Genomic DNA, 15317 nt, shown 5'->3' on the forward strand with positions numbered 1-15317 from the left:
AGAACCACAAACACCACCCATCATAACCCCTTTTTAGTTCATAGCACGGATGAGAGCGTTGATGTGCTCCTCACGGTTGCCAAGATCACCACCCTCAATGAAGTGCTTGAACTTGCGAGGACGGAAACCACCGTTGGGGTTGCTGAGCTTGAAGGGCCACAGGAAGTTGGCGGCCTGCTTGAAGTTGGGGCCAACAGTGAAGATCTCGTGGATGAGATCCTCAATGCAGATGATGCCGTACTTGCCGAGGTTCTCCTCGATGATGGCGTTGTCAGTGAGGGGAATGCGCTGACCGTTGACCTTGCCGTAGCCGCGCTTGTAGATGAGCTCACGGACGCTCTTGAGGTTGGGGTACCCATAGGCGACCCACGGCTCGACGATCTTGATCATCTCAGCGGTAGCCTTGGTCACCTTGACGAAGACACCATTGTTGATTTGACGGAGACGCAGGAGCTGAAGGATCTTGCGAGGCTTAGGAGGGATCTTGTTGATACTATGAAGAAGTCAGCCGCTGTTCTTCGTAAAACCTGAACAGTAAATGCTTACCCCTTGATGCGGATAACGAAGACAAGCTTGGCCTCAGCAGGGATGTGGAAAGAACCCTGCTGCTTGGCGATCCGGGCAAGGCGAATCTTCTCACGCTCCTGCTCACGGTACTCCTTCACGTACTTCTCAGCACGCTTGAAGATGACCTGGCGCTTCTCCTTGTTGGCCTGTAGGGGAACCTGTCAGCAGGGTTCTCGCAACTGGACGCACCACCGAGTTATTGCTTAAAGCAGATCAGACCCGAAAGATGGTATATTTTAGCAACAGCATCGACCTGGGTCTAGTCGCTAGGTATGTTTTGCATCATTCCGCCGAAGGGGAGAGTAAAAAAAGAGGGAGTGACCAACCTGCTTCCGCTTCTCGAGAGCAGCAGCACGCTCAGCGCGAGCCTTCTCCTGCGACTTGCGCTTCTTGAGGAGGGTCTCGGGAACGAGGATGTCGTTCTGGGTCGGGACGGTCCTACGCGGTGAGATTAGTACGTGATCCAACATACCGCATGCGAAATGCCAGTATGTGGTAGAGCGCCGGTGGAGAACTGCTGCTCAAGTGCGACATTCTCTCGTGGCTAACTCGATTGCTGAACGTTGACCGATGGGAGCGCGGCCAGCCAAAGCACCTGCTACCAATGCTTTGGAACATTCAGCCAATTTCCCAACGTTGCAACACCTTGGACCTAGTCCAAGACATTTTGCGCGGATGGGCGAAAGGCGAAGGGCTCGTTCTCGCAATAGCGATGACAAAAGTCCTTCTTATGCCCAAGCGGCACTGAATTTAAGGGAGAAGGTAGAGCACCTTCAACCCCAACACCCCACGAAACGTCTCTCAATCCGCAAGCCCGTCGTCATGCCTGCAAGAAGGAGGGAGAATCGTGAGAGGGATCGAGCTGGAGCAATGCATCGGGGCCCATCAAGGGCCCTGCGCAAAGCATCCAGTGAGAGGACCACGCTAATCTGCACGGCAGGCTCTCGTCAAAGAACACACGACGATACCAATCTGGTATATTCAGGAAAGGGACTAGGGTTATTCATACGTGGAAGACATCTTGCCGGTGTTGTCGACCTGGGGCGTTGGCTGAGCTCGTTGTCGATACGGTTCGCAGAGAAAAAGGAGAAAGAAATTTTGGTGGTGGGCGCATCAAAAAGCAGTGAGGACACGACCCGCAGTGTGTGGGTCTGAGGTACAAAGTTACACGCTTAGGGCTTGTGGTTTGGCAGCCCCGCTTTCTGCCGCCTATCACCGCCACAATTAGCAGGGCATTCTTTCCACCACAGAGGAGGACAGGCTTCAAAATTCTTGGAAAGTCACTGCCGACCGGATCGATTTGCAGCAACCAACACCGCAAACCCGCCAGACAACCGGACCACAGTCAAAATGCCCCCCAAGAAGACTACTCGTCCCGCCCAGGAGAACATCTCCCTGGGCCCTCAGGTCCGCGAGGGTGAGCTCGTTTTCGGCGGTAAGTGACATCGTCCTGCGCAACCGTGATGAGGCTCCCGCTAACATCGGCTTAAACAGTCGCCCGTATCTTCGCCAGCTTCGTAAGCAGCGCTTATGTGTGAAGGAACTTCGAGACCATGTGCTAACCCTCCCAAGAACGACACCTTCGTCCATGTCACCGATCTCAGGTTCGTACACTGCAACAGTGGAATTTCGTGAGGACGCGACGTGAGGGGGAGGGTTCTGAGACCCTGTGGCCCGCGTTCGTGACTCGAGCTATGGTTCCGAGGCTAACGTGGGTGATTCCAGCGGCCGCGAAACCATCTGCCGTGTCACTGGTGGTATGAAGGTCAAGGCCGACCGTGACGAGTCTTCTCCCTACGCTGCCATGCTGGCTGCTCAGGATGTTGCGGCCCGCTGCAAGGAGCTTGGCATCACTGCCCTCCACATCAAGATCCGTGCCACTGGTGGTATGTATAGCCATTTACCTGAATTCACTCCTTTTTGGATTGCGGATGGCTGATAATTTCCCAGGCAACGGCACCAAGACCCCCGGCCCCGGCGCCCAGTCCGCCCTCCGCGCTCTGGCTCGCTCTGGCATGAAGATCGGACGCATTGAGGACGTCACACCCACTCCTTCTGACTCGACCCGTCGCAAGGGTGGTCGCCGTGGTCGTCGTCTCTAAGCGGGTGCAGTCGCTGGCTGGGTTTTTGGGGAGGCAGATTCGGTTCTCGTTTGGGTTGCTGTGGCGATGACAATTACGCGGGGAACGGCCTAAGATTGCCTGGTCCCCATCTCCTGACGCTTGTCACATTGTTGCTTGTGGCACATCTGCAGCACATGGTTTAGAAATCGAGAGATGGAGCTACAGAGGTAGCCCGCAACAAAGCTGCCATGCGTCTAGTTTATCAGCAATCTCCCGAATGGGGCTCTCCCCCCAGAAAACAAGCAGCAAAAAAGTGCCTGTCTTCTGTTCCGATGTATTTGTGAGGTTGTCCATGTCATTCAAACAGCGGGGATATAATGTGAATCCCTGGGTCCAACAGATTCCCTTTCCTGCACAACTGCCTACACACCTATCTTACCATCCCTTGGCTCATTCTCGGGTTAGACATTCCTGTTTCCAATGCATGTTAAACAGAAATAATTTCATGGATTGGTATTTCTGTGTTCAAAGAGCCAGCACGACCTGCCGGCCTGAGGTCTTCAACTCCAAACGATGGCAACAGGCGTAACAGCCGAGGAATAGGGATTTGTTTGCTTTTTGACTTGACTTTATGGGTAAGTTGGATCTAAGAGATCAAGGATTGAGGGCAATTTTAAAAGGAATGTTGATGTTCTTGGGTATCACTACAATTACGAGGAACGAAACAAAATCACAAGAGGCATGTCACCATCCAACTTGGAGGAATGATGGAGAAATCCGGATCTTTGCCTGCATTCTTGGTCTATCGTGGCGCGAAGCATTAACACACCGTACGACCAATTTTGATCATAAACATGCCGAGTCCCAATGCCCATAGCAAACGAAAACCAATTGTTGTTGATGTTAAGACCCATCGCCGCCTACTCTCCGAACTTAACCGCGAACCGCAGCACCCAAAGCGCCGCCAGTGAACTGCGTACCGCCAGCCTGCCGCTGAGTGTTGCCACCTGGCCGCGGGCCGCTCCGGCCGGTCCGCTGACCGCCGGTCCTCTGGCCGCCTTGCCTGCCGTCCTTCCTGTTGAAGGCGCTGGCCGATCCCTGTGTTCTCTGCTCGAGCGTGCGCTCATTGGTCTCGATGAGGGCGCTGGCCTTGTCGGAGAGGGCCAGGGCCAGGCTCTGCAGGCGACTGAGCTCGACACCCTTGCGGAAAATGATGGTGTTGGTGACCTGGTCAAGGGCGGCAGCCAACTCCTCGTAGCTGATCATCTTGCTGACGACGGACGCGACCTTGCGAGGCTCCAGCTCGAACATGGTACTGAGAGTATCGATGGATAGCGTGTCATAGAAGGGGGCATAGGTGAAGAGGTAGGTGCGAAGGCCCTCCTCTTGGATCTGCTTGGCAAGCATGACCTTGATCTCATCGGCCTTTGGCATGAGATCCCAGATCTTGATGCTGTGGATGAAGTCAATGGCCTTCTTCCATTCGCCGGCAGCGAGCGCCTTGGAGGCCTGCATCACGTGGTCGCGGGTATTCTCCGGAGGACCGGTGAAGATCTGTCTCTCGTGGTACTCAAGCATGCGACGGTAGGTCTTGCTGATGACACGCTTCTTGATGTCGGGCGATGAGCCAGTCTGGGCCAGGAGCGGGATCTCGAGAAGCATGCTGCAGGTCAGGTACACGCACTCAAGGAGCTCGAGGTTGATGTGCATATGGAAGGGCAGCTGCCGCTGCTTCTCGAGCCTCTCCTGCTCGGGGCTGACTTGGCTATAGCGCTGGATCATGACACCTTGAGCAAGCAGCTCCTTTTGCCGGCCACTGCCGCAGATGTCCTGAAGGGTGTTCTGGGCATCATAGATCAAGCCCTTGCGGAAAGCGCAAAGGCCAACCTGGACGAGGGTCCGGTTGTAGAGGATCTGGGTGGCAATATCGAAGTTGGTAATATTCTCCTGCAAGTGGGAGGTAAGCATCATGTCGCGAGCCTTGTAGTACTCATCATGCAGCGCCAGGAAGTAAATCTGGCAGAGCATGGCGCGAGCGCGGATGATGCCCTCGCTGTTATCGAACAGGTAGCTGCACAGAACCTGGATGAGCTTGCTGGGATCGGCAGACAGAGAACGGGGAGTAATGGAGGAGTTGATCTCGCCGGCGACCCGCTTCCACGAGTTCTCCTCGAGGATCTTGACTACTTGAGCCGGCTTGAAGTAAACATGCTCCAGGCGGCGCTGGATGACGCGGTTCAAGCTCTCCTGAGGAACATCAAGAGAAGCATCCTTGCGTATGGTTTCGTAGTAGAGCAAACCCTTGAGGATGAGGTTGTACACAGAAGTTTCGTCAGTCAACCTCTCAATGTACTCAGAAGTGTGAGGGTCGATGTTCTGAAGCGAGCGGGTGAGCTCGTCATCAAGGCGCTCAATGTAGGAAACCACGCTGCCCGGAATCTTGATGTGCTTGTCGTCGGGCCCAAGAGTGGGGACCTTCTCGTCATCATCCAAATCTTCCGCGTTCTCAAGGACAACATGGTCCTTGTTCTCCTCGAGGATCGTGAGAAGGGTGGAGAGCTCCTTCTCAGCGGCCTTCCACTGCTCCAGCGGCATGGCGGCCGCCGCACCAGAGCCCAGGTCGAAGCGGGTAGAGATGAGAGTTTGCAAAACACGAATCTTGAGATAGGGGATTTCGGCAATCTTGGTGAGCTCCTCCATAACCCGGATCTGCTCCATACGGTCGACATTCTTGCGGCCTCTCGACTCGATAATAGCACGCAGGTGCTTCTGAATGCTCTCGGGAGAGTAGGGCACGGCCTTTCCGCGCTTGTCGACCTTCGAGAAGCCCTTCTCCTCATCCTCAGGACCCTCCTCGGCAACGAAAGCATCCTGGAACTTGACCTTGGTGGGCTTCGGAGGCAGTGGAACCTCCTCCTCGTCGGAGGACTCCATGAACGCATCGGCGTCTTTCCGGAAGGCATCAATCTGGCTCTGGTACTCCTTGTTGTTCTTCTTGATCTTTTGCTTAACAGCGTTGAGACCACGGGCGTTGGTGGCATTCATCTTCTTGGGCGTCACCTTTTGCTTAGCGAGGGTCTCGTTCAGGAAGTCTTCGAGTTCGGCGATGCACTTGATGTACGACTTCGGCGCCTTGCCACCCTCCACTAGCTTGACGACCTGGCGGTTAAGCTTGTCGAACTCTGAGGTCCCAGTTAGCCCTTTATCATCATTCCCTCCCACCCCGTATCCCAAGGCCAAACCACATACCGTTTGCGATGGTGCTCCAATCGTTGATCTTCTGGCTGTTCTGAATGGCGATGATGGTAGCCTCGAGCTCCTCGTGGCGCTTGTCCTTAGCGCTCTTGACTTTATGCTGTCCTTCCTCATCATCGCTCTCACTCTCAGACTCGGACATGGCCCGCAAAAAGCGGTTCACGCCTGTCCGAGCAGCACCCTCATCGTCGCTAGACGAGGACTCCTCATCCTCCTCCTCCTCCTCTTCAGACTCCTCCTGCTCCTCAATCTCTTCCTCCTCTTCTTCCTCGGACGTGGTGTACAGCTCCTCCTCGTCGGAGCTGCTCTCAGTCGAGCTGTCGCCGCCACGGAAGAACCGAGACATGGTCGCAATTAGTCGCTATGCGAATGGGGGGACGGACTCCGAGTTAAATGCGGTCGATAGAGCGAAATCACGATGTGGAAAACACAATCGTGGGTCGGTTGGTCGCCGGGTACAAAGCGAAAACTGGGTGGAGGGGCTGAATTAATTTTCAGCGAACTGAGTGGTGATTTTCTGGTGGGGCAGTTTTGGGGCTCGGTGAGCAGGCTGTAGAAAGCAGGAGGACTTCCTCAGGTCGCCACCGCAATGACGGTACAGCCCAACGCCACTAGGGATAATACAGTGCCAATAAGGCTTCTTATTATCACCGTTTCAAGTAGAAAAAAAAAGCGATGATTCTATCTTTTGGCAAAGAGACTTTGACAAAACTGTCGAGTGGTTGAGTTCCCCTCCACCGAGCCTAAGTCATCTGATCTTGCACGTGATAAGAGTGGCTTGTGCGGAGCAATACGATAAGATACACACGTAAAGTTACGGGCTGTATTGCTGTTAGCGGCATGCAACAAACGAAGCCTTGGCGTTAGACCAAACTCCTGTATGCTGCGACCCTGCGCGCTAGCAATTTGGCAAGGTTTCGCGCCACTCCAGTCGCGGGAGAGCTCATCGAGATTTTCCCTGTTCAAGCCGCGGCCAGTTCCTGGCTTCCATCAACACACAACTCTAAAAGGCGAAGTCGCCATTTCGAACTGCGGCGAGATCGTCGCTCCCATCAGCTTTGGTTTATGGAGAATATTCGCGAATCGATCTCGTTCTAACGCTGGCAATACTGCCGTTGCCAGGAGCGAAATCGCACCAAACACGTCCCGCCTAACTAGGCGTAAACACCCTCAATCGCGGCGGTGAAGCTCATCTCGATCGTCGAATTCGATTCACAAGGACAAGAACTTAGACATGTCTTCGTTTCCGCCGCCTCCTCCCGGATGGGGGTCCCCCTCCTCCTCCTCCGCCGCCACCTCCCCCTCCGGGCCCCCCCTCTGATCTTCCTCCACCACCTCCCCCGTCGTCCTCATCTCTTCCGCCGCCGCCGGCCATCCCAGCGCCTCCCCCTCCGGGATATCGCCCACCGTCCGACCCGCATATTGCAAAATTCGCACAGAAGAAGAAAGAATGGCTTCGAATGCAGCGCAACCGCTTCGGCGAGAAGAGGAAGGGCGGCTTCGTCGAGACGCAGAAGGCCGACATGCCCCCCGAGCATTTGCGCAAAATCGTCAAGGACATCGGTGATGTGTCGCAAAAGAAGTATACAAGCGACAAGCGCAGCTATCTTGGCGCCCTGAAGTTCATGCCCCATGCAGTCCTGAAGCTGCTGGAGAACATGCCCATGCCGTGGGAAGCGGCTAGGGAAGTTAAGGTGCTATACCACGTCAACGGCTGCCTGACGCTTGTCAACGAGATCCCTCGAGTCATCGAGCCTGTTTTTTTCGCGCAGTGGGGTTCTATGTGGAGGACGATGCGTAAGGAGAAGAGCGACAGACGGCTCTTCAAGCGCATGAGGTTCCCTCCCTTCGATGACGAAGAACCTCCACTCTCTTGGTCAGAGAATATTGAAGATGTTGAGCCTCTTGAGCCCATCCAGATGGAGCTCGATGAAGATGAAGATGCGGCTGTCTACGAATGGTTCTACGACCATCAGCCGCTCATCGACACACCTCATGTTAACGGTCCTAGCTACAAGAGGTGGAATCTCACACTGCCGCAGATGGCCAATTTGTACCGCCTGAGTGAACCCCTGGTGTCTGATGTGGTCGACCCCAACTACTTTTACCTCTTCGAGTTGAAGAGCTTTTTGACGGCCAAGGCCTTGAACGTGGCATTACCCGGCGGCCCCCGGTTCGAGCCGCTCTACAAGGATATCGATCCCAATGATGAGGATTTTGGCGAGTTCAATGCGATGGACCGCATTATTTTCCGCAACCCTATCCGCACGGAGACCCGTGTGGCCTATCCTTATCTATACAATTCTCGGCCACGTAGTGTTCACCTCTCGTGGCACTCTTATCCTCAGATCGTCTACACGAAGACCGAAGACCCTGAACTCCCTGCTTTCTACTTTGACACCAGCATCAACCCGATCTCCTCGCGTGCTGTTGCTCCGAAGAATCTTACGGTCAGTCACGAGGATGAGCTCTTCGGCAAGGGTAACATTGAGGAGCCTGAAGAAGAGGCATTCGTTTTGCCCGCTGCTGTCGAGCCATTCTTTGCAGACGAAGAGCTGGAAACTGAGGACACGCGGTCTGCCATCGAATTGTGGTGGGCTCCTTATCCATTCGATCGTCGGTCAGGTCGGATGGTTCGTGCTCAAGATGTGCCTCTCATCAAGCACTGGTATCTTGAGCATTGCCCGCCCAAGCAGCCAGTCAAGGTCCGCGTCTCGTACCAAAAGCTTCTCAAGACCTATGTCCTCAACGAGCTGCATCGAAAGAGGCCCAAGTCAATGCAGAAGCAAAGCCTGTTGCGGACTCTGAAGCAGACCAAGTTCTTCCAGCAAACTACCATCGACTGGGTGGAAGCCGGTCTTCAGGTCTGCCGTCAGGGCTTCAACATGCTCAACCTGTTGATCCATCGCAAGAACCTTACCTACCTTCACCTTGACTACAACTTTAACCTGAAGCCCGTCAAGACCCTGACTACCAAAGAACGCAAAAAGTCGAGATTCGGCAATGCCTTCCATTTGATGCGCGAGATTCTCCGTCTGACAAAGCTCATTGTAGACGCCCAGGTGCAATATCGTCTTGGAAATATCGATGCTTTTCAGCTTGCTGATGGTATCCATTATGCCTTCAACCACGTCGGTCAGCTCACGGGTATGTACCGCTACAAGTACAAGTTGATGCATCAGATCCGTTCCTGCAAGGATTTGAAGCATCTCATCTACTACCGCTTCAACACCGGTCCTGTCGGCAAGGGTCCTGGCTGCGGTTTTTGGGCTCCTTCATGGAGAGTCTGGCTCTTCTTCATGCGCGGTATCATTCCGCTGCTGGAGCGCTGGCTTGGGAACCTGCTCTCTCGCCAGTTCGAGGGTCGCCACAGCAAGGGCGTTGCTAAGACAGTCACTAAGCAGCGTGTTGAGTCGCACTTCGACTTGGAACTGCGTGCGTCAGTGATGGCTGACCTGATGGACATGATGCCTGAGGGCATCAAGCAGAGCAAGGTCAACACTGTCCTGCAGCACCTCTCGGAGGCCTGGCGTTGCTGGAAGAGCAACATCCCCTGGAAAGTTCCGGGGTTGCCTGCTCCTATCGAGAACATCATCCTGAGATACGTCAAGGCCAAGGCCGACTGGTGGATTTCTGTTGCCCACTACAACCGTGAGCGTATCCGGAGAGGCGCCACTGTCGACAAGACCGTCGCCAAGAAGAACGTCGGTCGTCTTACCCGTCTCTGGCTCAAGGCCGAGCAGGAGAGACAGCACAATCACATGAAGGATGGTCCTTATGTCTCCTCTGAGGAAGCCGTGGCTATCTACACAACGACTGTGCATTGGCTTGAGGCGCGCAAGTTTTCTCCTATCCCCTTCCCAAGTGTGTCGTACAAACATGATACCAAGATCCTCATCCTGGCGCTCGAGCGTCTTCGCGAGGCCTACTCGACTAAGGGAAGGTTGAATCAAAGCCAGCGTGAAGAACTTGCTCTCATTGAGCAGGCTTACGACAGCCCTGGCACAACTCTGGAGCGCATCAAGCGCTTCCTGCTCACGCAGCGTGCCTTCAAGGAAGTCGGCATCGACATGAACGACAACTATAGCACCATCAACCCGGTCTATGATGTCGAGCCCATCGAGAAGATCAGTGACGCGTACCTCGACCAGTACCTGTGGTACCAGGCCGATCAGCGTCATCTCTTCCCTAACTGGGTCAAGCCGTCTGACTCTGAAGTGCCGCCTCTCCTTGTCTACAAGTGGTGCCAGGGTATCAACAACCTTGACAAGGTCTGGGACACGTCGAATGGCGAGTGCAACGTGATCATCGAGACGCAGCTCTCCAAAGTCTACGAGAAGATCGAGCTGACGCTCCTCAACTCGCTCTTGCGCTTGATCATGGACCACAACCTGGCAGACTACATCACAGCCAAGAACAACGTCACCTTGACCTACAAGGACATGAGCCACGTCAACAGCTACGGCATGATTCGTGGTCTTCAGTTCTCGGCCTTTGTCTTCCAGTACTACGGCCTGATCCTCGACCTTCTGATCCTCGGCCCGCAGCGTGCTGCCGAGATTGCCGGTCCTCCGCAGAGCCCCAACGACTTCTTGCAGTTCCAGGATCGTGATACCGAGACCAGGCACCCTATCAGGTTGTACACTCGATACATCGACAAGATCTGGGTGTTCCTCCGCTTCACCGCTGAGGAGTCGAGGGACCTCATTCAGCGGTTCCTTACGGAGCAGCCCGATCCTAACTTCGAGAACGTCATTGGCTTCAAGAGCAAGAAGTGCTGGCCGAGAGACTCTCGCATGCGTCTCATGAGGCACGATGTCAACCTCGGTAGGGCTGTTTTCTGGGATCTCAAGAACCGTCTGCCGCGCTCTGTCACCACTATCGAGTGGGATGACACCTTTGTCAGCGTGTACAGCAAAGACAATCCGAACTTGCTGTTTTCCATGTGCGGCTTCGAGGTTCGAATCTTGCCCAAGTGCCGCAACCAAAACGATGAATTCCCGGTCAAGGACAGCGTTTGGTCTTTGGTCGATAACTCAACCAAAGAACGAACAGCGCATGCTTTCCTGCAGGTGACAGAGGAAGACATTCAAAAGTTCAACAACCGGATCCGTCAGATACTAATGTCCTCTGGTTCCACCACCTTCACCAAGATTGCCAACAAGTGGAACACCGCGCTGATTGCCCTATTCACCTACTACCGAGAGGCCGCCGTCTCGACAGTCAACCTGCTGGACACCATCGTCAAGTGTGAGACCAAGATCCAGACACGAGTCAAGATCGGCCTGAACTCAAAGATGCCCTCGCGTTTCCCTCCGGCTGTGTTCTACACACCCAAGGAACTTGGTGGTCTCGGTATGCTCTCAGGTTCCCATATTTTGATCCCAGCCAGCGACAAGCGTTGGTGCAAGCAGACCGATGTCGGCATCACCCACTTCCGCGCGGGCATGTCGCATGATGAGGAGACTCTCATCCCGAACATTGCCCGTTACATCATCCCGTGGGAGGCCGAGTTCATTGACTCCCAGCGCGTCTGGACCGAATACTCGCAGAAGCGTCTTGAGGCCCAGCAGCAGAACAGGCGTCTCACCCTGGAGGATCTGGAGGACAGCTGGGATCGCGGTTTGCCCCGTATCAACACGCTGTTCCAGAAGGACCGCAGCACTCTAAGCTTCGACAAGGGCTTCCGCGCGAGAGCAGAGTTCAAGATCTACCAGCTCATGAAGAGCAATCCCTTCTGGTGGACGAACCCGAGACATGATGGCAAGCTGTGGAACCTTAACGCTTACCGTACCGACGTCATCCAGGCGTTGGGCGGTGTTGAGACCATTTTAGAACACACTCTCTTCAAGGCCACAGGCTTCCCGTCGTGGGAGGGTCTCTTTTGGGAGAAGAGCTCTGGTTTCGAGGCTTCCATGCAGTTCAAGAAGCTGACAAACGCTCAGCGGTCCGGTTTGAACCAGATTCCCAACCGTCGCTTCACCCTCTGGTGGTCGCCTACCATCAACCGCGCCAACGTCTACGTCGGTTTCCAGGTGCAGCTCGATCTTACTGGTATCTTCCTTCACGGCAAGATCCCCACGCTCAAGATCTCTCTCATTCAAATCTTCCGTGCCCACTTGTGGCAGAAGATCCACGAGTCGGTCGTCATGGATCTGTGCCAGGTGTTTGATCAGGAGCTCGAGGCTTTGAGCATCGAGTCGGTGCAGAAGGAGACCATCCACCCGAGAAAATCGTACAAGATGAACAGCTCGTGCGCTGATATCCAACTGTTCGCCAGCCACAAATGGAACGTCACTCGCCCGTCTTTGCTCTTTGACACCAAGGACGTTATCGAGGCAACCACGACCAACAAGTTCTGGATCGACGTCCAGCTTCGCTATGGCGACTATGACTCTCATGACATTGAGCGCTATGTCAGGGCGAAGTACCTCGACTACACTACCGACAGCATGAGCTTGTACCCGTCGCCGACAGGTCTGATGATTGGTATCGATCTTGCCTACAACCTGTACTCCGCTTACGGCCAGTACTTCCCCGGTCTCAAGACCCTCATCCAGCAGGCCATGGCTAAGATCATGAAGGCCAACCCTGCTCTGTACGTACTGCGTGAGCGTATTCGCAAGGGTCTGCAGCTCTATGCGTCCGAGAGCAACCAAGAGTTCCTGAACTCTCAGAACTACTCCGAATTGTTCAGCAACCAGACGCAGCTGTTCATTGATGACACCAACGTCTACCGTGTTACGATCCACAAGACTTTTGAAGGTAACTTGACGACCAAGCCCATCAACGGTGCCATCTTCATCTTCAACCCGCGCACTGGTCAGCTTTTCTTGAAGATCATCCACACCAGCGTGTGGGCCGGTCAGAAGCGTCTGGGTCAGCTCGCGAAGTGGAAGACGGCCGAAGAAGTTGCGGCGCTCATCCGCTCGCTGCCGGTTGAAGAGCAGCCGAAGCAGCTCATTGTCACCCGCAAGGGTCTGCTTGATCCTCTCGAGGTCAACCTGGTTGACTTCCCCAACATCTCGATCCGCGCCTCGGAACTGCAGCTTCCTTTCCAGGCCGCCATGAAGGTTGAAAAGTTGGGCGACATGATCTTGCGCGCGACCGAGCCTCAGATGGTTCTTTTCAACCTCTACGATGATTGGTTAAAGACAATCTCATCGTACACTGCCTTCTCGCGTCTGATCCTGATCCTCCGTGCGCTGCACGTCAACCAGGACAAGACCAAGCTCATCCTGCGTCCGGACAAGACGGTGATCACGCAGGATCACCACATCTGGCCATCGCTTACCGACGAGGACTGGATCAAGGTCGAAATGCAGCTTCGCGACCTGATCCTCAACGACTACGGCAAGAAGAATAATGTGAACGTGGCCAGCTTGACGACAAGTGAAGTGCGTGATATCATCCTGGGCATGGAGATCTCGGCACCCTCTTTGCAGAGACAGCAGGCCGCCGAGATCGAGAAGCAGCAGCAAGAGCAGGCACAGCTCACTGCCGTCACGACCAAGACGCAGAACGTGCATGGTGAGGAGATCATCGTCACCACGACCTCTCAGTTCGAGCAGCAGACGTTCGCGTCTAAAACAGAGTGGCGCACCAGGGCCATTGCTACCTCCAACCTGCGGACTCGTGCCAACAACATGTACGTGGCGCCGGTGGACAACGACGTGGATGACATCACCTATGTCATGCCCAAGAATATCCTCAAGAAGTTCATCACCATCGCCGATCTCCGTGTCCAGGTGGCAGGCTTTCTCTACGGCTGCTCCCCAGCCGACAACGACCAGGTCAAGGAGATCCGCTGTATCGTCATGGTGCCGCAGATCGGCGGCAACCGCAGCGTGCAGCTGCCACAGCACCTGCCGCAGCACGAGATGCTCAAGGGCCTGGAGCCACTGGGTCTGATCCACACAATGGCCGGCAACGAGCTCCCCTACATGTCCCCTGCCGACGTCACCACACACGCCAAGCTCGTCGACGCCCACCCCAGCTGGAAGAATCAGAACACCCTGACCGTCACCGTTGCCTTTACCCCCGGCAGCGTCTCCCTCTCCGCTTGGGCGCTCACGCCGCTTGGCTATAAGTGGGGCGTGGAGAACAAGGACCCCAACGTTGACAACCCACAGGGCTTCACCACCACTATGGGCGAAAGGCGTCAGCTGTTGTTGAGCGACAAGTTCAAGGGATTCTTCCTGGTTCCGGACACCGGCAAGTGGAATTACAGCTTCATGGGCAGCTCGTTTAGCGGAATTGAGAAGAAGCCGTACCATGTTAAGCTCGACACACCGCTGCCGTTCTATAGCGAGCAGCACCGGCCGATTCACTTCACCAGCTTCAATGAACTGGAGGATATCTGGGTTGACAGGGCGGATAACTTTGCTTGATGAACGTGGGGAAATTGAATGGGTGCAGGGACAAGCTTCGAGAAGATGGGATCGCTGTTCAGATTATTTGGCCCTCTCTGAACAGGGCGCTGGTTTGGGTGTGTGTGTACACGTACGTGGTGGATACATACAACAGATGGATGCTAGGTTTCGGGGTGCCGGTTGTTCACCAGGTTGGAAGTATGTTTACTATCTCTTTTGTATCTGGATCGCGGATTGTGTCATTGTGTGGCGGTTGTGTAGGTAGTACCTAAGAAAACGGAAATAGTGACGTCTTTCGGATTAATACTACGTGAGCTCTGTCTACCACTCGCTGTTTACAATGATCGTGTTTCTGCTATTGCCTTCACGCTACGTTTCTTTCCATCACATGTATTTTCGATGTTTTTTTTTTTTTGGCTTCATTCTCATGTTTGCTCTCAACTGTCTTTCCCACGATGTTACCATGTCAGCAGTTTGCACAGAAGGCTCTTCCTCGGATCTTCCCATGGAAAAGCGGGGCGGAGGATTCAGGCCCTGAGTTAGCCTCTGCGGTGTCTGGCATGATGTGTGATCGGACATTTTCCCTGCATGGAGCTCTTGGCATGCGTGGCCGGGAGTCTCACAGCTGCAGATTTGCTGCATGGAAAAAATGAAAAAGGATGATGCCCTGGTGTCTTGGTCTGTTCTCTGCCCCAGATAGAGCCAGAGCCAGAGCTAGAGCTAGAGCCATGACGTTCATCTCTTTGTGGCAGGGCAATTTGAGTTCCTTTCCGTGCGATTCCCGTGTGCTTTCTTGATGATGACCAATTCGGCGCCCGCGCGTGCCCTGAAGATCCACGCAACGCTTGGCTTTGCCAACTGCAGCAACTAGTTTGGAGTCTTTTGGAGGGCTCGACTCCAGCGGATCTCCCAATCAGGAAGCTAAGGCTGTTGCATGCATAAACGCATTGAGCGCAATCTCTCGCCATTCAATCATCTTGCTCTGCCGACCACTTACTTGCTAAATCAGCCCTGCCTGGGAACTGTGAACTGACTCCGCTTCCCTCTCGCTCGGATCGAT

At 54.5% G+C, this 15317-nt stretch overlaps 4 protein-coding genes across 4 annotated transcripts; 2 read left to right on the plus strand and 2 right to left on the minus strand.

The window, feature by feature from the left end:
* Positions 1 to 33: 33 nt before the first annotated feature.
* On the minus strand, positions 34 to 1587 carry CTHT_0071220 (60S ribosomal protein uL30; the record flags this gene model as incomplete). Its single annotated transcript, XM_006697330.1, has 4 exons — positions 34 to 493; positions 547 to 713; positions 894 to 1005; positions 1577 to 1587. 4 exons carry the CDS (start codon positions 1585 to 1587, stop codon positions 34 to 36), a joined length of 750 nt encoding a protein of 249 aa, XP_006697393.1.
* A 330-nt stretch (positions 1588 to 1917) lies between these two features.
* CTHT_0071230 (40S ribosomal protein uS11) lies at positions 1918 to 2669 on the plus strand (the record flags this gene model as incomplete). The annotated part of the gene is made up of 5 exons (XM_006697331.1): positions 1918 to 2002; positions 2062 to 2084; positions 2140 to 2171; positions 2293 to 2453; positions 2518 to 2669. The coding sequence occupies 5 exons, from the start codon at positions 1918 to 1920 to the stop codon at positions 2667 to 2669; spliced, it is 453 nt and encodes a 150-aa protein (XP_006697394.1).
* An 894-nt stretch (positions 2670 to 3563) lies between these two features.
* On the minus strand, positions 3564 to 6231 carry CTHT_0071240 (eukaryotic translation initiation factor 3 subunit-like protein; the record flags this gene model as incomplete). The annotated part of the gene is made up of 2 exons (XM_006697332.1): positions 3564 to 5812; positions 5880 to 6231. 2 exons carry the CDS (start codon positions 6229 to 6231, stop codon positions 3564 to 3566), a joined length of 2601 nt encoding a protein of 866 aa, XP_006697395.1.
* Positions 6232 to 7345: 1114 nt separating this feature from the next.
* Positions 7346 to 14275, plus strand: CTHT_0071250 (putative pre-mRNA splicing factor; the record flags this gene model as incomplete). Its single annotated transcript, XM_006697333.1, has 1 exon — positions 7346 to 14275. One exon carries the CDS (start codon positions 7346 to 7348, stop codon positions 14273 to 14275), a length of 6930 nt encoding a protein of 2309 aa, XP_006697396.1.
* Between the last annotated feature and the right edge of the window lie 1042 nt (positions 14276 to 15317).

The sequence above is a fragment of the Thermochaetoides thermophila genome (assembly GCF_000221225.1).
Source record: "Thermochaetoides thermophila DSM 1495 unplaced genomic scaffold scf7180000011822, whole genome shotgun sequence".
NCBI lineage: Eukaryota > Fungi > Ascomycota > Sordariomycetes > Sordariales > Chaetomiaceae > Thermochaetoides > Thermochaetoides thermophila.